The sequence below is a fragment of the Medicago sativa genome, chromosome 1 (genome assembly GCF_051527215.1).
Source record: "Medicago sativa cultivar Bolivia chromosome 1, Bolivia_mono, whole genome shotgun sequence".
NCBI classification, from domain to species: Eukaryota; Viridiplantae; Streptophyta; class Magnoliopsida; order Fabales; family Fabaceae; genus Medicago; species Medicago sativa.
The window spans coordinates 61,689,678-61,711,604 of record NC_140749.1 but is presented as its reverse complement, the minus strand read 5'-3'; the positions used below and the strand labels follow the sequence as shown (position 1 = coordinate 61,711,604).

Below are 21,927 nucleotides of genomic sequence, written 5' to 3'. Positions count from 1 at the left end.
TATTGCAAAATCAATGCATTTGAATTTAACTTTTTTACTTTTGATTAAGTTAAAAAAAAAAAAAAACTTTTGATTAAGTACTTTCACACAAATATGGTTAATCCGTATTAGTCACACACTAGAAAAATGGAGAAAAAAGGAAAGAGAAAAACAAGAGGATGGAACACAAAAACGTAGCTAGTTTCACTTCCATCATTAGAATTAGAACAACGCATCACCAACTTCCTTATCCATACAAACACACTCACAAGAACTTTCCCAAATGGAGAAGAAGCAACAATGAACATTACTCTACTACAACCTCCATCATCATTCAACTTCACCAAAACCAACAACATCAAAAACACCAACTCTAACTCTAACACTAACTCCTTTGTCTTAAACTACACAAACACAACATCAATAACACCAACCTCAAAATCAGAACCACGCGACCAAAAGCTTCTAACACTCTTACAACAACGTAAAACTGAAGAAGCTTGGATTGTATACACTCACTCCCCTCACCTCCCTAACCCCACTTGCCTCAGCCGTTTACTCTCTCAGCTTTCTTACAACAACACTCCCTCTTCTCTCACGCGCGCTCAGTCCATCCTCACGCGCCTCCGTAATGAATCCCAGCTCCACCGTCTCGACTCCAATTCCCTCGGCCTCCTCGCCGTTGCCGCCGCTAAAGCTGGTCACACTATCTACGCTTCCTCCGTTGTCAAATCCATGCTTCGTTCCGGCTACCTTCCTCATGTCAAAGCTTGGAGTGCTGTAGTAAGCCGTCTCGCCTCCGACGATGATGCTTCCGGTCCAGCTGAGGCTATCCGTCTCTTCCATGCTGTCACGCGCCGGCTTAGGAAGCTCCCTGACCTTGAAATGGCGGCGGAGTCGCGGCCGGATACTGTGGCGTTCAATGCTGTGCTTAATGCTTGTGCTAATTTGGGTGATGGTAAGATGTTTTTACAAGTGTTTGATGAAATGCCGGGGTTTGGTGTTGTGCCTGATTCTTTGAGTTATAATATTGTTATGAAGCTTTGTTGTGGAAATGGTAGAAAAGATTTGCTTGTGTTTGTGTTAGAGAGGATTCTTGAGTTGAATATACCTTTGTGTATGACTACTTTGCATTCACTTGTTGCTGCTTATGTTGATTTTAATGATTTGGAAACTGCTGAGAAAATTGTTCAGGCTATGAGGGAAAAAAGGAGAGATCTTTGTAGGATACTTAGAGAGTCCAATTCACAATATTCTTATGTTGATGATGATGTTGATTCTGTTTTTCATAAGTTGCTTCCAAATTTGTTGATGGGTAAGAGTGACAATGGCAATGGGAATGATTTACCTTTGTTGCCAAAAGCATATACACCTAACACTAGGATTTACACAACTCTAATGAAAGGTTATATGAAGGCGGGGCGAGTTGCGGATACTGTAAGGATGCTCGAGGCAATGCGTTGTCAGGAGGATAGTGGCAGTCACCCTGACCATGTTTCCTATACCACGGTGGTTTCGGCACTTGTGAAGGCCGGTTTCATGGACCGGGCACGTCAAGTTCTTGCTGAAATGACAAGAATCGGTGTGCCTGCGAATCGGATAACCTACAATATTCTCCTCAAGGGTTACTGTAAACAGCTGCAGATGGACAAGGCAAGGGAGTTGCTTGAGGAGATGGCTGAGGATATTGGGATTGAGCCTGATGTTGTGTCGTATAATATACTTATTGATGGTTGTATATTAGTTGATGACAGTGCTGGTGCTCTTTCTTTCTTTAATGAGATGAGGGAAAAAGGGATAGCTCCTACAAAAATTAGTTACACTACTTTGATGAAAGCTTTTGCATTGTCTGGTCAACCAAAGCTGGCTCAAAGGGTCTTCGATGAAATGGTGAACGATGCTCGAGTGAGGGTGGATTTAATTGCTTGGAATATGTTGGTTGAAGGATATGGTAGGTTAGGGTTGGTTGAAGAGGTAAAGAAGGTAATTCAAAAGATGAAGGAAAATGGATTTTACCCTAATGTGAGCACCTATGGAAGTTTTGCCAATGCAATTTCATTGGCAAGAAAACCAGGTGAAGCACTTATACTTTGGAATGAAGTGAAGGAAAGGTGTGAGTTGGCAAAGGAAGGAGGGAAAACTGATTCTTCTGTTCCACCTTTGAAACCTGATGAAGGGCTTTTGGACACACTTGCTGATATATGTGTGAGGGCTGCTTTCTTTAGAAAGGCCTTGGAAATTGTGGCTTGCATGGAAGAAAATGGGATACCTCCAAATAAGACCAAGTATACTAGAATATATGTGGAAATGCATTCAAGAATGTTTACTAGTAAACATGCTTCAAAGGCTAGACAAGACAGAAGAGTGGAGAGGAAAAGAGCAGCCGAGGCTTTTAAGTTTTGGTTGGGTTTGCCTAATTCTTATTATGGAAGTGAGTGGAGGTTAGAACCTCTTGATGGATATGAGTGACACTGCCTGTCATTAGGTTTGATCTGTTACATCAAGTAGAAAAGATGATATACGTATATACACTAGTATACCCTAGAAAGTAGAAATCAATGTAATAACTTCAAATAAACTAAAGTGGCTATTTTTATTTGAAAATGGTCTTTTTTGGATTAACTTATATAGAATTTTGGAACAGCAAGGCTGATGAAACATGGATAAAAATGAAAGTCATGTTAGTGTAAAATTATTTAGGTAATTGTGGTTTTATTCGGTTTTCTAAAATTGAAACATAAAGGTGTAATTAGACATTTGGTCCCTTAATTAATTTTCAGGTTTCATTTTGGTTCCATAATTAATAGAAGTTACATTTTGGTCCTTTAATTTCATCTCTGTTTGTCAATTTGGCCCTACAGTATTTTGTTAATTTTAACCCAAAATGTATAAAGTAGATCAACATTATAGGTGATCCACCGTACACCTTATTAATTTATTTAATTTTAACCATCTGATCATTTTGAAACAAAATAGATCATTGGATCATGCAAGACCATTGAATCTAATAGTAAACCACCAATATTAATGTTGATGGTAATTCGATTGGTAACCCTGGAAGATCAGGATTTGGCGGCCTTATCAGAAATTCAATTGCGGGTTGGATCACTGGTTTTGCGGGAAGTTGTGGTCATACCACTAATATTAATGCCGAGCTTCGTGCTATTTTCTATGGATTGCAACTTAATTGAGATCATGGATTTGGAGACATCATTTGCGAGTCAGACTCTTAAACAACTTTGACTTTTATCAAGGACGGAGTCCCACCTACGCACCTAAGTTTGGAATGAAGCACTTATACTTTGGAATGAAGTGAAGGAAAAGTGTGAGTTGGCAAAGGAAGGAGGGAAAACTGATTCTTCTTTGGTGCATTTGTCATCATTATAAATTAAAGTACAAAATGATATTCTGGAAGTTGTGTGAATAATAATAATTAAGGGTACTATTGAAAAAAAGTAATTAATAGTACATTGAAAAGTGATAATGACATTCACTTTGAAACAAAATATTTTTGCTTAAGCGACGCTCATTCTAAAATTGAGGGAGTAGTTACTAATGTTTGCCATAAAAAAATAAAAAATTTACATTTGTATCCCTTGTCTAAAATAAAGTCTTCCTTCTTTGTTAAACCTGAGTGCTGCTGAAGAGAAAATAGGAAAACCTATCCCTTGTTGGTTGCTCATTTTGGTAGTGGTGGACAACGGTCGGGTTCGGTCGGAAATCGGTCCGAAAAGCCCAAACCGAAGGACAACCGCGGGTGGTAGAAAGGAATCCATTTTCGTCCGTTAGAGAGCTCGGTTATGGCGGTTGTCGGGTTGGGCGAAACACGGTTTGAGCGGGTGGGTTGATACGGGTAACCATAAACTCAATTTTAAGCAAGCCAATTTTCAAAGCTTTGCACACAAATATTCAGAAATTCTCCACAAAAAAACGTATACACCAAACAAAAATGAAGAAGATTCTCAAACTTCTGAAAGATCTACTGGCGGTAGAAGCTTGTGTTCTTCTTCTTTAAATCAAATTTGAAAGCTTGTGTAGATCTAAGAACCTTGAACATATTATGCTTGTGCTGCACTTTGTGTTTGGAGAAGAAACAAATCTGGAAAAGTGGAAATGTGAAAGTGTTATGATGAATTTTGAGCAATAAAAATTGTGAATAAAGAAGTAAGGGACGAATTATGAAGAAGAAGAAAAACGAAGAAGGAGTTTTGAAGAGAGAGGGGCAGTCTCAAAGTCAAAGTAGAAGTGTGAAAGGGATGGGAAGAGAGTTGTTGGGAAATGCTACTGTAAAAAGATAGAAGTATAGAGAAAAAGGAGTTTTAGCATGTGAATAATCTGTCATTTTTTCTTAGGATGGGACCCTACACATAGAAGAAGAAGTGATGGTTTTATCTCTATTGTATACTCCCTCCGTCCCGGAATAACTGACCCATTTTCTAAAAAAAAGTGTCCCAAAATAACTGACCCATTTCAATTTTCAATACAACTTTCATCATTTTCAATACAATATAACACTAAATAATACTACTTTTATCATTCCCAATACAATATATTCCACTTTCCCCTTTATTTATACATTTTTCTTAATCTGTGTGAAATGAGCCAAGAGGTCAAATAAATTGGGACGGAGGGAGTACTAGACAATATTAGTCGGTCAAATATGGGTTGCCGTGGGTGTATTTTACCCACCCGCAACCGACTGAACTTACCCATTCATGGCCGCTTTTTGCAATCCGAATAACCCGGGTGACCCGCCGAAACCGACCCGCTTGCCTGCGGACTATTCGGAACGGACGGTTTGGGCGGTTTTACAAAATCTTGTCCAGCCCTACATTTTGGGGTAAAAGGTGGCAAAAATTAGGAATGGACTGCATAATAAATGTAAATGGGGACACTCACAGCTAAAGATTCTAGGTGAAGCATTGAAAGGGGCAAACATTAAGAATGGACAACGAGAATTTACAACATGGAGGAAGTTAAGGGGCGCCGTCCATCAATGAGGTGTGTTACGAACCCAATTAAATGACGATTATGTCCTTCATTGTGGGGACAAATTAGGTAGATAATTTGAAGGGATTAACAAAACTTTTTTGAAGAATGAAGAAGGGATTAACTAATAAAATTAGGTTGTAATTATAGGTTGGAAGATTATTTTTCTTTTAAAAAAATTATGGATGTGACTTGACTCATCTTGCTAAATAAGCTCATTTATCTTCCCTAAAAAAGAAAGCTCATTTATCTTAAATTTGTGAGAAGCAACAAATAATCATCTATAGTTACACTAATAAACGGTGTTCAAGAATTAGAAGTATCCTTGGTTAAAAAAAAAGGATTATCTTGATGGAAAAATTATACTCCTCGCGTCATTATTATAAAAAAATAATTATTATATTCATTAAATAATTGATTTATCTTGAGTTAAACTTTCACTTTGTTAAGGAAAAAGTTGTGAAGAAAACTCGTATTACTTGGACATGTTCTTGTGGTATATCAAATGGTTTATCAAGCCATGTGAATTGAGTGTAATTTATCAATATTGAAAACAAGTTAATTACATCAAATATTTTTTAAAAGATATATACATAAAAAAATTATATATCCCATTTATTACTAACATAAACCAACTAATTTTTGTATCTTAACCTATCTGGTTATAAAAATTATCCTAATAAATATTAACTAGAGAAGCAAAATAAGATAAGATAAAAAAAAAACACATATATAACACCTAAAAAAACACACACATTATACATAAAAATTAAAAATCACTTGATTGGGATCGACTATGATAATTTATTCTACATTTTCTATCTTATCTAACATCACATCTAAGATAAATAAATGAGAAATTGAGGATTCAAAACACAACCCCAATTAAGTTATGTTTTTGTGACTTAATAGTGTATTTATTGATAATAATGAATTGATAATTCTTAATCAAATACACATTCATATAATCTTCTACCAAAAAAAAATATAATCTTCTACCAAATCTACATATTTACAACCTCAACAATTTAATTATAGTAGTACAATAATCCCTAGTTAAGTATCATGATATCCTGTCGAAAAAAATAAAATATCTTGATACCAAGAATGTACAAGATTTTTTTGTCAAAAAAGAATGTACAAGATTTTCTTAAAAGAAAAAAAATATTAATTTATAAAAAACAAAAAATGGTACCAAGGACATTTTTTTCCTTGACCAACCAAGTGTTTTGAAGCAGAAAGATTCGTTCCAAATTTTACAATGAAACAAAAGAAACGTGAAATTACTATAAAAGCCTCCCACGCGTCAAACAAAGAGATTGCCATGACACAGAGCTATAACTACGTTTATTCTGGTTCGAAGCCAAACCAAACCATAACAACAAATTATGGCACTCTTCACTCCAATTTTCTCTCTCTAAATCCCTCGAGATTTTCTCACTCTTTTAACGTTTCACTCTCCTTCATTAAATTCACAAACAACAATAACAATCTCTTTCCTCTCTAACTCAAACAACACAAACACAACAAAGCCTCTGTCTTTATCTCTGTCTCTGTTAACAGGTTTGAATTTTTCATCCTTCATCTTTATACTATTTTATTATCAAGGTTTTTACAATTTACATTGTTAGAATTGTAATATGAATCCATGCACGTGTTTTTGTTTTGTGTTTTAGGTTTTATGTTACAATGGCTTTGAATTCTGAACAAATTGATTTGAATGCTGATACTGTTTTATTTGATCAAGAGAAGGATGTTTTGGGGTTTAAATCTTTAAGGTCTAATGTTGGTCTTGGTGTTTCTTTTGATGAAACCCTAATTAGTGATGTTGGAGGAACCGATGATGGTTTTGTTGACTTGCTGTCTGGGACTAATGTGGTTGGGTTTCATAAGGATTCAGGGTGTGGAAAAGAGGGTTTTTGTGATGAAAAAGTTCGTCGTTTTGAGGATGGTGGAATAGTTGATGGTGTTGGTGGAGGGTGTGATGGGAAAGGAGGAAAATTTTCATGTGGGTTGGTGAAGAATGATGATGAGAAAAGTGTGATTCAATGTTCTGCTGGAGGTGCAGAGTCTGATAAAGGTTTGGTTTTTGGATTGAATGATGGTGTTCAGATTGAACAGGAGTGTGAGAATGCGGCGAAAGTTGAATTGAGTAATGAGGTTCGAGGAGTTAAAGATGATGTGACTGAGGGCGATCACAAGGTTAAAAATGTTGCTTTGGTAAATTTAAGCGTAGTAGTGGAGGATGACGGTGTGATAAAAGCTGCTGATTGTTTTGTTACTAAAGACGATCCTGAAGATTCTAGTATCGCGGATGTTGCAACCTACCAATTTCAGGATGGAATTCCATATGTGGAAGGCGTGGATGTTAATAAAGAAGAGTCTTTGGATGTGAAAGACTTGTTTTCGAGAAATTGTCACAATCGTGAAACTTCGAGTGAGTTGAAACAGCCAGTCTTTCTGTCAGATGCACAAGTAAATGTGATTCAGAATCAAACCACAGGAATCAATATTTCTGGAGCAGGTATATCCGAGAATATTCAATATGATTGTCGCGGTTTTGATCTTGTTGGTCTTAATTCTTGCAAAAACGCTCAGGAGGATAGTGTGCCTAGGGAATCGGATTTATCTGAAGCTAATTACCGTGTATCTGATTTAGTATGGGGAAAGGTTAGGAGCCATCCTTGGTGGCCTGGTCAGATCTATGATCCCTCGGTTGCATCAGAGAAGGCAAAGAAGCAGCGTAAGGAAAACTGTTACCTGATAGCATATTTCGGGGATCAAACATTTGCTTGGAATGATGCATCAGTAATAAAGCCATTTCATAAACATTTTTCTGAAATGGAGAAACAGAGTGATATGGAAAATTTCCGCCATGCCGTTGATTGTGCTTTAGAAGAGGCCTCAAGACAGGTTGAGTTTGTCCTGTCTTGTCCATGTATGCCTGGAGAAACGTATCCTGAGCTGAAAACGAAAGTAATTGCTAATAATGCGGCATCTTTTGAACCGACAGAACTTGTCAATTTTGTTAAATCTTTAGCCCAATCTCCACTTACTGAATTTGATAGATTGGATTTTGTAAGTGCACGTGCTCGATTGTCAGCTTTCTATCGATCAAAAGGCTATTCTCAACTGCCTGAATTTGCAATGCTTGACCGGTTGTTTGAGAATGATATGGAAATTCTACTTGTAAGGGAGCATGAGCACTGCGATGATCAAATTAATGAACAGCACATCTCTTGGAATACGAAGCAGACCGGCAAAAAGCAAAAACTTTTGTCAGATTTAATGTCTGAGGAGAACGTCTGGACTCCAAATGGTGAATGTACGCCAAAAAAGAAAGCTGGTGATAGTTCAATTTCACGACGAGGCAGGAAACGGAAGGCAGCGTATGATACTTCATACAATTATTTTCATCATTCCCAAATTGCTGATGATATATCAACTTCAAGGCGTGGCAGGAAACCAAAGGCATCTTACAATACTTCTAATGATTGTTTCAATAATTCCCAAATTGCTGCTAATAATTCAACTTCACGGCGTGGCAGGAAACCGAAGGCAGCTTACAATACTTCTTATGATTGTTTCAATGATTCCCAAATTGCTGCTAATAATTCAACTTCAAAACGGCGTGGCAGGAAACGGAAGGTACCTTACAATACTTCTGATGATTGTTTCAATAATTCCCAAACTGGAAACCTTGCCCAATTACAGAATGTATCCATTGATGAGATGCAGTCTCAGCTTTGCTTAGCTGCCACAGATCCTGCAGGAGAAAGTTGCTCAAGTGACATGATATATTTCTTTGCTGAATTTAAAAAATTCACCGGCTGCAACGATTCTGTTTTTCTGGAGCTGAGATTATCTTTAGAACAAGAGCATGGTGGTGAGACTGAAGTGGTAACCTCTATAGAAGCTGCTGCTACAGCTTCTATGTCAACACCAACACCAATGGCCCTTTGCAATGATTCTTATTGGACTGATAGAATAATTCAAAGCATTTCTGATGAGGAGACACTGTTAAAAAACCAGAATGAAAGAGAGGAACTTTTGCCAGCTGCTGAAATTAGCCCAAATTCGGGTTTAATGCATCAAGAATCCAATGGAAATCTCGGATCAGAACCTTCCAACCATGTGGAACATGTGAATGAGAGTTCTCCCACTTCTCTTACCCTGAAATTTACAAACTTGGATTCGGTTCCTTCAACGGCGGATCTCAACAAGATCTTTGGCCGTTTTGGGCCGCTAATTGAATCAAAGACTGAGCTTCTAGAAAGGACTAACCGCGCTAGAGTTGTTTTCGAAAGACGCTGTGATGCAGAAACTGCTTTTAGTAGTGCTGGAAAGTATAGCATATTTGGACCTTCACTACAAAGTTACCGCCTCAGAATTTTGCCCCGTACACCAAAGAAAGGTACAGGAAAGCGAGGCAGAAAAAGCAAAAAAGAAAAAAGTTCTGTGGATGCCCCCGCAGTTTGATGCCTTGACAATTAGTGGTAAGTTTATGTGAATATCGATCCACACTCTTTGTTTTAGTATTTTGATGAGTTACTAACTTGGCTGGCATCCTAATCAATAGAATTGAGTAGCTCACTAATTGATGATATATATAGAAATCTTTTGGGGATAGTAACAATTCCATTTAAATATGTTGATGGATATGTGTTGCGACTAATATGAGCAAAGTTTGAAGTTTAAGTTAGTATATGACTTTGTTTGACATGTTATATCTGTGAATACTGGTGCATTATTATTCTGAAAAGATTTTGCTTACTGCTTTTTCTAGTCACATTGTCATTCAAAATTGCATGATTCATATCCATTCCTTCATTTTTTTTTTCCCTTCATGCATACCATACCATATTCTCCACAGGTGCTCATTTGAAACACAAGTACAGTGACAGTGGTGCTAACTTCAAACCGCATTGTTGCATTCTTTAATATATTTTTTGGTTGAATCTATGGGTCTCCTCTTAAGAATTTGTTGCCATACACAATTTTTTTTGAGAGATTGTTGCCATACACAATTATATTCCATGAGTTATCTAGGCGTCTATCTTAATATGATTTTAACAGGTTTTTTTTTTTTTTTTTTTTTTTTTTGTCACGTCGTGACATATAAATTAGTATATTTTGTTAGACTGAACAGTCTATTCATATATATATTTTTTGGAAAAGGTCTATTCTTTTTCTTATTGGCCATTAGTTATTAATGAAATATACAAAATATATATTTTAATTGATAAATTATTGATTAATTTTAGTAATTTTTTGTGTTAAATTAATTGTTTTTATTTTGAATGTTTATATATAAGTTGAAAATAAAACAATTTTACTTGACTTATATGAGATATAAATAAGAGTTACCATGGTTGTTTAACGCAAATAGATGGTGCACAATACGGTGGGACATACCAGAAATTTAGAGTAGTGGAGACGGTATATAAATATACATATAATGATTGTTCTCTAACGGATTTTCATTCCTATTCTATAAATATTGAATGATTTTTTCATTTTCAACGTCAGCACTCTAACTAAACTATTTAACTAATTTTTTTTAAGGAAATTATTTAAAGAAATTAAAATGAAAATTTAAATATTTATAAGGGCCAAAAAATAGAGATAACCCTAAAATTATAATTATGGAGATATATTTTTTCTTAAGAAATAGAGATGATCTGTGCTCTTAAAAACTCTATTGGTTGCAAGTTTGTATCACGGCCCAAATAATAATATATTGGTGGAATTAATTGGAAAACAATCATGAAGACTTTTCCTTCAAAAATCATGAAGACTTTGTTAATTCTTTCTTTCAGAAAATAAAAAATGAAGACTTTGTTAATCTCCCTGGTCATTCTTTAACATATTTATCAATTTGGATCCAACTAATTTATATGAGACTTTTTTTGTTGAAGGAAATTTATATTGGCAACTTAACAAATTGTTTAAAGTGAAGACTTTTTTTTAGGGTTAATTATGTTTCTAGTCCCTATAAAATAGCGATCTTGTAAGTTTAGTCCCTACTTAATTTTAATAGCATTTTTAGTCCCTAATTTTGTTTTTCTGCACTGAGTATTAGTCCCTACTCAATTCAAATTTGTTTAATTTATGCTTAAACTCTTAAATTTTTGAACAATTTTTTGCAGACATGTTTAGAACATTACTAAAAGTTCGTCCGCAAAAAATTATTGCAAAATTTGATTTCTACATCCAGATTTTATTACTTTTTATCTTTAACTTTTGTCGTTTTAAAAAATTCATATTTAATTCATTTCATGTCAGAAAATTCTAAATTTTAGTAAACGAACCTTTCATAGTGTTCTAATCTTGTCTCAAAAAAATCGTTCAAAAATTTAAGAGTTTAAGGATAATTAATCAAACTTTGTTTTAGCAGGGACTAAAATTATAAGTAAATTTTTTTTATAGGGACTAAAAATGCTATTAAAATTAAGTAGGGACTAAACTTACAAGGTCGCTATTTTATAGGGACTAGAAACATAATTAACCCTTTTTTTTAAAGAGGAAAAGAAACTTAATTTGGTAATATCATTGGTCATTCTTTTAAGGAAAATGTTAACGAGTGCTCCCGGGGCACTGGTTAAGGGAAGCTAAAAGAAGAAAATGAAAGTCAAAAAAGACACCTTTTAATCTTTTAATGCATTGATTACACAACTTTCAAGGCAAATATATATTACTATATTTGCTTCCTTAACCAGTGCCCCGGGGCACTGGTTAACAAGACCCTTCTTTTAATATGATCTATAGAGCAAGCTGTATTGGATTATTCTATAGTGACTATTGACAACTTAACAATTGTTTAAAGAGACCAAATCATTCTTTTATATATAAAAAAAGACCAATAGCTTTGAAAAAAATAGATTTTAGAAAAAGTTAATCCTAAATTTTTTTTATTTTAGAATATAAATAATATCATTTTTTTCTAAAAAAAAAAGCACCTAACTCTCCGAACGATATTTGGGCATGAATTTTAAATTTATTACAAAGTAAAATTCTTACGATTGAGCTCACACTTCATAGACGTTTATTTATCAACTTTTCAAAAATTTCAAATAAGACTCGATTTTTGAATATTTTCATTGTGAGCAACAATTTTCATATTGATTTCTCACACCTTCTGACTACAACAACAGGAAGAGTTTCATGATGATCCAACTCCAAAATCCACTTTCTTTTTTTCGCCAGGTGACCCGAACTCTGATATGATTAGTAACATATCGTAAATAAGATCACTATGTATGAGTGTATGAATCTATGACAATTTGATTTAACAGAACACTACCAATTTATAAGTATTATGGATTCAATCCATTTGAAGGATCAGACTTTGAATTAAATGGTTTAAATATCTATCACTTATACCGCACTATATTGATTAAACAATAAAATTATTATTACTTTATATCCGGATGAAACAAATTTAATAGAAACTTCCATCAAGTCTTCATATTTTATTTACAACATCAATAATTTAATATATAAGTAAATAAACAAATAAAGGCTCTTAGATATCATTTCGTAAGAACAAAGGATTAAAGAAAAGAAAGATTCGTTCAAAAATAGTATAAAAGGAAACCATGGGGCAATATACAAAGCACATCTTTTGGAATAGAAAACATCCTAAAGTAGTAAACTAACTTCTGTATATAGAAGCTGCTACTTCTATGTCAACGCCAATGGAGCTTTTGGAAGCTGCTGAAATTAGTCAAAATTTGTGTTTAATGCATCAAGATACCAGAGGAAATGTGGAACATGCTTACCAGTGTTCTCCAACTGCTCTCACTATTAAGTTTACAAACTTCGATTTGATTCCTTCAACAATGTTTCTTAGCAATATTTTTTGCCACTTTGGACCCCTAATTGAATGGAAGACTGAACTGCTGGAGAAGACTAAAGGCGCCAGAGTTGTTTTCCAAAGACGTTGTGATGCAGAAACTGCTTTTACTAATCTTGCAAGCATATTTGGAACTTCACTCAAAAGTTTTCGTCTCAAGATTTTGCCTAATACACCAAAAAAAGGTACAAATAAGCGTGGAAGAAAAAGAAAAATAGAACAAAGTTATGTTGATATAGGAGACTGTTGACATTGATCTTTCTTCAACCTCAAATTCTTGGTTTGTTTTTTGGATAATGCTAAGTATAGCGAAAGAAATTATGCCGAATGCTTCACGAATGCACTTTATTGGTTAATTAACACCAACTGCGGGGGTGTATTCCACAAATACCGGAATTAAACCACAAAAGCTGTTTTCCCTATTTCTTATTTTATTTTAATAATTACCTATTCTTTGTATTTTAAGATGCCCACGTTATAAAAAGTTACCAGCTTTGCTTCGTGAAAATCCGCGAAAAACATATTCGCTATGTATAGCAACGCCCTTGTTTTTTTTACAACAATTGTTAGTTTTATTAAATAAAGGGTTAATTATGTTTTTGCTCCCTATAAAATTGCGACCTTGTAAGTTTAGTCCTTACTTAATTTTAATAGCATTTTTAATCCCTACAAAAAAAAATTTACTTATAATTTTAGTCCCTGCTAAAATAAATTTTGTTTAATTATCCTTAAACTCTTAAATTTTTTAACGATTCTTTTTATACAAGTTTAGAACACTATGAATGGTTCATTTACTAAAATCTATAATTTTTTAACATGAAATAAATTAAATATGAATTTTTTAAAACGACAAAAGTTTAAGATATAAGTAACAAAAATATGGACGTAGAAATCAAATTTTTGCGATATTTTTTTCGGAGGACCTTTTAATAACGTTCTTAACACGCCTGTAAAAAATTGTTGAAAAACTTAAGAGTTTAAGCATAAATTAAACAAATTTGGATTGAGTAAGGACTAATATTGAGTGCAGAAATTTTTTGTAGGGATTAAAAATGCTATTAAAATTAAGTAAGGACTAAACTTACAAGGTCGCAATTTTGTAGGGACCAAAAACATAATTAACCCTTAAATAAATATCTATCAACATTCTTAGTTTTAGTATGTTTTGAAAATTATGCTCAATAAGTTATCAATGCATTTTTTGTAATAGAGTTTGATATGCTTTTGTCAACGGTTGTGACCATCAATACAAACATTGATATTGATGGTCTACTCTTTTAATTAATAATAATGAGTATTAGTTATTAATGAAATATACAAAATATAGTTTAGTAATTAAATTGTTGATTTATTTTAATAGTATGTTTTTGTATTAAATCAAATAACTTTTTACTTTGAATGTTCAGATAAAAGTTAAAAATGAGAATGTTGCAAAATGCATCTCCTGTGAAGCTTCGTTTTTTATAACTCATGTGATGCCACCGCTCCACGACAAAAGAGATCGCAGTATGATTTATACTCCCTCCGTCCCACCTCACCTCATTTGAAAATATGCAATTTTGATCTAACTTACTTTGACCGTATTTTTCTACCAATATACAACGATAAATAATATTATATAAGATGTCGTTAGATTCGTCTCGACGAGTATTTTCAAAATATCAAATTTTCATAATTTTTCTAATATATTATTCAAGATATTTAAGATCAAAGTTATGCATTGACATGCGTAATAAGATCAACTGTGTCAAGTATTATGGGACGGAGGGAATATCATTGTTTAGAGCAAACTTAAATAAACTTCCAGCTCGTGATTTTCATGCTGACAATCAATTAACTAAAAGCAACATGTAACCTTGTTAAAATAAACATAGACAACTTAAGTCAAAGCTAAATTACATGGAATTAATTTACTATAAACAAAGACAACTTAAATATACTCTAAATGATTTGGCTTGAGTAGCATCTTATTATATACTATGAGTTATACAAATAAGGGATTTTTTTTTTTGACGTTATAAGGGATATTTTTATAAGAAGTAAAAATAATATAATATTTTTGTGGGTGTATAATGATACGCATTGACTTGTGTATCTTTTTAATTGTAACACTCTTTGTATTGTGATTTTTTTTTTTACAAAAAATTGTATTGTGCTTGTTTTTTGTTTTTTTACAAAAAATTGTATTGTGATTATTAGTTTATACGTGTGTGTGTATATATAAACTAGTACAAAAAATACTTTTTAGATTCGTGCTTAAGTCGGTTCGCTCTGCCACCCGTCTTAAGAAGTGACGCGGTGGTAGTTCCGCAATTTTTTCAAACCTTCTTAAGTCTTTTATAAGGTTATCCGACTTAAGGTTGATAAAATGATGAAAAGAAAATATTTGTTATTAATTCCTTAAGTCGTTAGGTTGACCAATTGACTTAAGAAGTCATTTACTTAAGTCGGTCGGTTGACCACCCGACCTAAGAATTTTCCCTTTTTTTGTCAAAATAAAAATTTCCCTCTTTTATTAATTAATTAATTAATTAAATTAAATTGGTAGTTTTTTTTTTTACTCTAATTAAATTGGTAGTTACATAAAAGCCTTTCTCACTTTCTCTCTGTGAACTTTCTCAAGCCTTTTCTTTCAACGATACTTTTCTTTCTCCCTCTGAATATCGATGGAACTTTCTCACACCCTCAGCGGTTTACTAATCTCGATTCCTCCCTCATCTCCAGAACCTCCACTGCTGTCACTCGCTGCCTTACTCACTCGCTGTTGTCACTCTCCCTCACAAATATCGTACGTCCGCCAATCGCAACTGTCATCGAACCTCCACTGTTGTTACTCGCTCCCTTTCTCCCCCACAAAGGTATTTTTATTGTTTTTATTCATTCCGAATTTGTTCTATCATTTGGGTATTAGGGTTTACTTGAAATTGTTATGCCCTTGAATTGATTTGATGAAATTGATAATTCTAGGGTTTGATGGTTTTGATTTCTATTAAGTTTGGGATTAAGAAAAGTGAAAACACTTTTCTGGATAATAACCATGGATGTATGCGTTTTATTTGAACAAGGAAAGGTATAAAATTTACTACTGATATTGATTCACAGGGTTCACCGAATGTGTATGGATTCATGTTCTAGGACGGATAGAAACATGCACTATGTACGCAATGTCATGAACTGGGAAATACTAATTGTGTAATGTGTGTCTATGATATTAGACTTTGGAGATGAGGGCATTGATTTGTTGAATAATGTTTAGATCAAAGTCACTTTAGCCTTAACGACTCTAAACATAATTATAGAACAAAGAAAGGGTAAATGGATTCTCAAATAGTTACTATATTTTTTGTTTAGCTGTATTTGGTCGGTTACTCTACTAGGTAGGAAGAAAGGTAAAAAATTTACTACTGATATTGATTTACAAAACAATGCACAAGTGTGAACTCATTTTTTAGAATCATTCATACTTAAGTTCCTATGAGAAAGCATATGCTGAAGTTATTACTTTAGGCCTCCAAAAACATTCACTAATTTTTTTTGGTTGCTATGGTATTAATGTCAGTACGAGCAAGAGTTCTCACTAGTTTACGCTTACTGCCACTCTGTTCTATATAGCAGTTAAATTGTTTTTTGTTTTGTTTTGTTTAAGAACCTAGTGGCGAAGTTCACACATTGCGGGTTCGAATCCGCACCCCAACATATCAAATGTCCTCGTAGCCTTTTATCGACTGAGTTGCACTTATATGACATATCAATTGAGTTTCTGTAGCACATAAAATGGGCTTCTACATTATCTACACTCATCCAATGGGCTATTGATTTGGGGGGTCTGTTAGGTGTAAGAGACATTCATAGTCTTATACCTGCACTTAACAAATGAGTGAATTATGATTATAGCTATCGAAACTATTAGATGGTCTATTCCGCCAAGTATATGAAGGTAAAATTAGTTTATGAATTTGAAAATCATCAATCAAAGTTTATGAATTTGAAAATCATCAATCAATTTAGTTATTCCTTCAGCCAATTCAATCAATTCTGATGAATTTGGCTCTCATAATAGGGATCAGCAGAAGGTTACAAAAAATATATATTAAGGGTTGTTAGTGCTGAGCCTTTTTATCTCAATCTCTTACTATTTTTTAGGCTATTAAAGTTTGAAAAGATAGCCGAAGTATATATTAAAATGTCATTCTAATCATAAAGTTTGTAATCTTAGTTTCAACCTACAACTATAGAGTAGCTACCTCTCATAAAAATAAAATAGGAGTAGTTATGACATTTGGAATAACATGACATATGTGTCAATCATAACGTTGTGACACTTATGTAATAACCTAGGAAATATAATACTATCCTATAGTCAAAACATTTTTAGTTAATATATTATTATGATTAAACTATTTGTCTTATATTGAGTATATTAATATTATATCAAAGAATGACATTTTTGTTGAAACAGAAAAACACTTAATGCACATGTCTATGCTTTGTTTCTTCTTTTTATATAGGAACCAGAATCATGAAAGCCTTTTACTTCAGTTTTTTTCCTCTCTGAGTACTACTTTTGTACTATACTACGTTACAATTTAGGCAACATATTTTGTTACAGCACCTTGTCTTTCCAACATTTTTCATTATTTATATTTATCATATATATAAATAGGTGTGGAATCAATGGTTGAAGGTGTACCAGTTGAGTAAGTGTTTGAAAACCTTTTGTATCAATAGGTGTGGACTCAATGTCCATTTCTGCCAATGTCCTAATAAAAAAAGAAACTCAAAATTTGACCTTAATGCTCAGATTGCAGCCTACCTACCTATAGTGTGTGTTATAAATTGGCTCTTTGCAGCTATTTTATCATGTTCTTTACAGATTGTAGCCTACCTGCCTATAGAATTTCGATAACCATAATGTTCACTTACTCTTTTTCAAATAGTTGGTTTTTGAACAATAGTTACAAGTTTAAGTTGGCTTAGTGTATAGAGAGTGGTTGTGTCAAAAGAAAATTATAGAGCAGAGTGAATAAATTCCCTGGTTAACGTCAAGTTATTTTTCCTTTTGGCTTAATATGAAGAAACAAGTATTGCTTTGTGATTTTCTAGTTATGTTATCCCTGATACTTCATTGTTGAGTTGACCTGTTCTTTGTTTGACACCGGAATTTCGTTGCTTGCTTGAAATTTTTGTAGCCAATGGTGCTTGCTGTATTTGTTTAAGACACATTGGTCTCCTTTCCCTTAGAGACTTAGAGTTCTGTTAGCAAAATATTAGGTTCATGCTCAAGAGACTTTAAATAAGAAGACATTTAAAGTTGGATGTAAATCAACTAAAATTGTCTACTAACTTAAGTTCATTTCCAATATTACTATAATGTAATGGTGACGGTTGATGTCATTGTAGTGCAGACAAGTGGTTACCTTTGACTAAGAAGATTACACAGGACGTGCTGCAGTCTCTTAACTCTCAACAAAATCAAAGTTTCCCAATTTATTCTCTTAATACCACTCAACATGTTAACACAAAGGCCAGTTGATATATTGTTCCACAGACACCGGATGATGAAGAGGATATGGATATCCCAGAAGAGTGTGAATTGTATATTGATGGAAGCAGTAATGTGGGCACATGCTAATGTGTAAAACCTTGGGTCCACTATACACAATCAGGTGCTAACTAATGATATGGTTAGAGTGGTTGTTTTCAAGGTGATAGATGCAAAGGCTCAAGTACCTGTGCCCACTGATGAGGTGACAACAATTGCTGAGGCAGTCAACACTTTCATTAAATGGCCGAAAATACTTTTGCGAGTTATTGCTAATATGGTATTTATTATATTTATGTCTATCACTATTTACACTTGATACTGTTTAAACTAGTGTAGTGTTTTATTATAATGGTTTAGGATGTTGATATACCTACGAAAGTTGATGTTCCACAAAAAAAGTCGGAACCTATTTGTCAAAAATTGATAGTGAAGGCAATGTATATGGAACAAGTTTTGAAGTTTAAGGCTGAACATAGTGGGATTGATATTGAGCTACCAAGGGATGGTATCATGGACTTGTGTTTGGGTAAAAAAGAATTACACTTACTATTTTGCAAGTGTGGCTGACGTAAGTATATTTTGTTTGTAAATTTAATGGTCATTCAATTACTTAATTTTATTTTATAATGTAATTTTGTTTAACTATCTTAGGTATCTACACCGTCGTTGTGTTGAATTGGGCAAAAGTGGCATGTACGGATTCCTTGATCCATATTATACTCTTAGTCAAAATGAGCAAGTTAGTGTTCAAACCTACATTCGAAACACGATGGACCATAATAAAAAGGATTTGTGCCTAGCTCCTTACTTTAACAAGTAATTTTTTTTCTCTCTCTTTATATCTAATCACTTGTAATATAGAGATTTTAATTTTACAAATAATAATTTAATTGTTTATTGCCCTTGTAGTCATCACTGGCAGATAAAAAAATATCAGCCATTGTTGATTTGTAAGTATTCAATTTATTTATTGTACATGAACTGTGATATGTTTAATGATATAAGTAGTAATGATTAAGTATTAATTATTGTAGAGCTTTGGAAGGTTATAATAAGCTACAACTGGTGAGAAAGCATGATAAAGTATTATGGTTTTATCCCACCGTAAGTTGTTACTGCTTCATCTATCATTTTTTAATAGTATTTACCGACTAAAGGGTCACATTTGATCATATTGAATTTCAGAGTCGAAGACAATCGGTTGTGAGAGCGGATACTTTGTCATGCTACGTATGTTGAGAATTGTATCCGGTGGCATTGTGGATTCATGGATGCAAGTACGTATAGGATTTTTTTAACAACTATTATAAATTAATTAATTTGATTTTTACATGTTTGTATGATAAACTAATATTATGTCATCATTTATTTATTCAGATATTTGCGGATTCAACTTCATTCCAAAAGGATGAAGTTAAAAATGTTCAAGAACTTATCAAAGCAAATTTGATTCTGGAACTTATCGAAGCAAATGAGGAGTCATCTTAGTGTGAGAATGATTTTTGGAGCAGGTGGGGAGTAAGCTTTTGTGTGACACCGGTTTTTTTTTAGCAGTTGGGGTTTTAGCTTAGTGTTAGCCCTGTTTTTAGTTTTTTGTACTATTTGCATTTTGGTCCTAACATGTACTTTAGTCTGCCAGTGCAGTGACTATTTACGCATGACATTATAGTTCTATGGTTTTATTTTATTTAATTAGTACATGTGGAATTTGGTTATGGTTTGCTTTTCAATATATCTTTCTATTACTACAAGTTAACGACATCAGATATTTTGCATGTATTCTGTAAAAAAAAAAAAAGATTTTCTGCATGTATGCAGTGGAGAAAAAGAAATGGTTGCAAGAAAAAAAAAAGGTTGTATATGGAAAAAAAAATTGAACTTTGTAAGTCGGTTCCCAGATAATCGACTTAAAAAGTGATGCCTTAAGACGGTTGCTAAATCCGACTTAGGCTTTGTTTGCGAGTTTGGAGGGGAAGGGAGGGGAAGGCTTGGGAAAAAAGGAATGAGCATGTGGAAGAAATAGAGGAAAATGGGAGAGGAGGGCTTTAGGGGGTTAACTTTTCTTCATTATACAAAACCCTCCTCATTTGGAGGAACTAAAAAATTGTATTGGAGGAGGGTTTTGGGGGGTTTTGGAGGGTTAATAAGAATTCTTCAAATTTAATTTAGGTTGTTATAATATTTTTAAAATTAAAAATAAAGTAATCATATGCATTAATTTATCATTCTCTAAAAAACTACTCTTTTAAAAAATTTGTAAGATTTCTCTATTTTTCTTCATATTTTGCACCCCTCAAAGCCTTTCCTTTCCTTCCCCTCCAAACTCGCAAACAAAGCCTTACAAAGCAGAAACTTCTTATGACAGGAGCTATTAGGTCGGACACGTACCCGACTTAAAAAGTCCTTTTTAACCGACTTAAAATGATGCCTTAAGACGGTTGCTAAATCCGACTTGCAAAGCAAAAACTTCTTATGACGGGAGCTATTAGGTCGGACACGCGCCCGACTTAAAAAGCTCTTTTTAAGCGACTTAAAAAGGGTTTTTTTACTAGTGATATATATATATATATATATATATATATATATAAAATTTAAAATAAATAAAACGATAACATGCAGATATAAAATTTTCTATAAACAAATGCAAAGTTTCGATTTGGAAAAATAAAAAATGGATCATATAGGTGCAAATGAAGTTATCCCGTAAGTAAAGCTTGGCTGGTAGCTATCAGTTACATTATTAGCAGAGGTCAAACTCGAACTTTAAATTTTTTCATTTATCCACACTTTAAAGTGTGAATGAAGTCTCTAAATTTGACAAAAAAAAAAATTGTCTATCAATGTGAAGCGGTTTTTCAAAGATATAAACTAAAAGAAAATGATTTGTATACACAAAAGAGATAGGAGAGAGTGACAAAATAGATGTGTGATAAGTTAGTGATGTGATAAAAAAAGAGATAAAAAGAAAATTAAGTGTTTTTTTTTTGTTAAAAAAAGAAAAGAAAAGAAAATTAAGTGTTAAATGGGCATAAATGATTAATGGATGTAAACATATAATTGTTGTAAACTAAATTTGTTTTTTGGTTTGTATCTGATTCTATAATTCAAGTTGACTTGGATGAAATCGTATAAAGGGAGTAACCGAGTAAATCTATGTTCTATCTATTTTTTCATTTGCAATGCGCTTATCAGCTTAAAAGGAACTTTTGAGTCGTCGTTGGTGAATTAATGTTGGATAATAAAATAAAATAAAATAAAATATGAATCGTTCGAGACCATATTATCAATCTAAGAGTGTTAAAAGTAATTGTACTCTAGTGTTTAATAAGCTTCTTTTAGAATGAATTGTTTGAGGGAATATGAATTGAATTCATCATAAAAATATTTTTTTTGTCATACTTTAGTTACATTTTGGATGAACTCTAGATTACTAGCTTTCCTTCCCCTAAAAACCAAAAGGTAACATGCAAAAAAGTCTCTAATTACTAATTTTTAAGATCATGCATATCGGTCATTATATGTTTTTATTCTTTGACAAAATCTTTATATGTTTTAAATT

The 21,927-nt window shown here is 33.2% G+C and overlaps 2 protein-coding genes, 1 long non-coding RNA gene and 1 pseudogene across 4 annotated transcripts; 3 read left to right on the top strand and 1 right to left on the bottom strand.

Annotated features, from left to right (window-relative positions):
- Positions 1-104: 104 nt before the first annotated feature.
- Positions 105-2,601, top strand: HCF152 (Tetratricopeptide repeat (TPR)-like superfamily protein). Its single transcript, XM_085726697.1, has one exon. It carries the CDS (start codon positions 280-282, stop codon positions 2,446-2,448), a length of 2,169 nt encoding a protein of 722 aa, XP_085582823.1. The 5' UTR covers positions 105-279; the 3' UTR covers positions 2,449-2,601.
- Positions 2,602-3,322: 721 nt separating this feature from the next.
- On the bottom strand, positions 3,323-4,926 carry LOC146956102 (uncharacterized). Its single transcript, XR_015019110.1, has 2 exons — positions 4,689-4,926; positions 3,323-4,078 (listed from the first exon to the last, which is right to left on the bottom strand). It is a non-coding gene; the product is annotated as an uncharacterized LOC146956102 (long non-coding RNA).
- A 1,412-nt stretch (positions 4,927-6,338) lies between these two features.
- Positions 6,339-9,757, top strand: LOC146956101 (PWWP domain-containing protein 5-like). The gene is made up of 2 exons (XM_085726680.1): positions 6,339-6,531; positions 6,645-9,757. The coding sequence occupies exon 2, from the start codon at positions 6,658-6,660 to the stop codon at positions 9,445-9,447; it is 2,790 nt and encodes a 929-aa protein (XP_085582806.1). The 5' UTR covers positions 6,339-6,531; positions 6,645-6,657; the 3' UTR covers positions 9,448-9,757.
- Positions 9,758-15,434: 5,677 nt separating this feature from the next.
- Positions 15,435-19,906, top strand: LOC146956100 (uncharacterized; annotated as a pseudogene). The gene is made up of 8 exons (XR_015019096.1): positions 15,435-15,681; positions 18,229-18,645; positions 18,726-18,936; positions 19,020-19,184; positions 19,278-19,318; positions 19,403-19,472; positions 19,554-19,645; positions 19,746-19,906. The product of XR_015019096.1 is annotated as an uncharacterized LOC146956100 (transcript).
- The last annotated feature ends 2,021 nt before the right edge of the window (positions 19,907-21,927 follow it).

Excerpts from the sequence above, each read along its gene's own strand:
- HCF152 (XM_085726697.1), top strand. The coding sequence starts at position 280 with ATGAACATTACTCTACTACAACCTCCATCATCATTCAACTTCACCAAA.
- LOC146956101 (XM_085726680.1), top strand. The coding sequence starts at position 6,658 with ATGGCTTTGAATTCTGAACAAATTGATTTGAATGCTGATACTGTTTTA.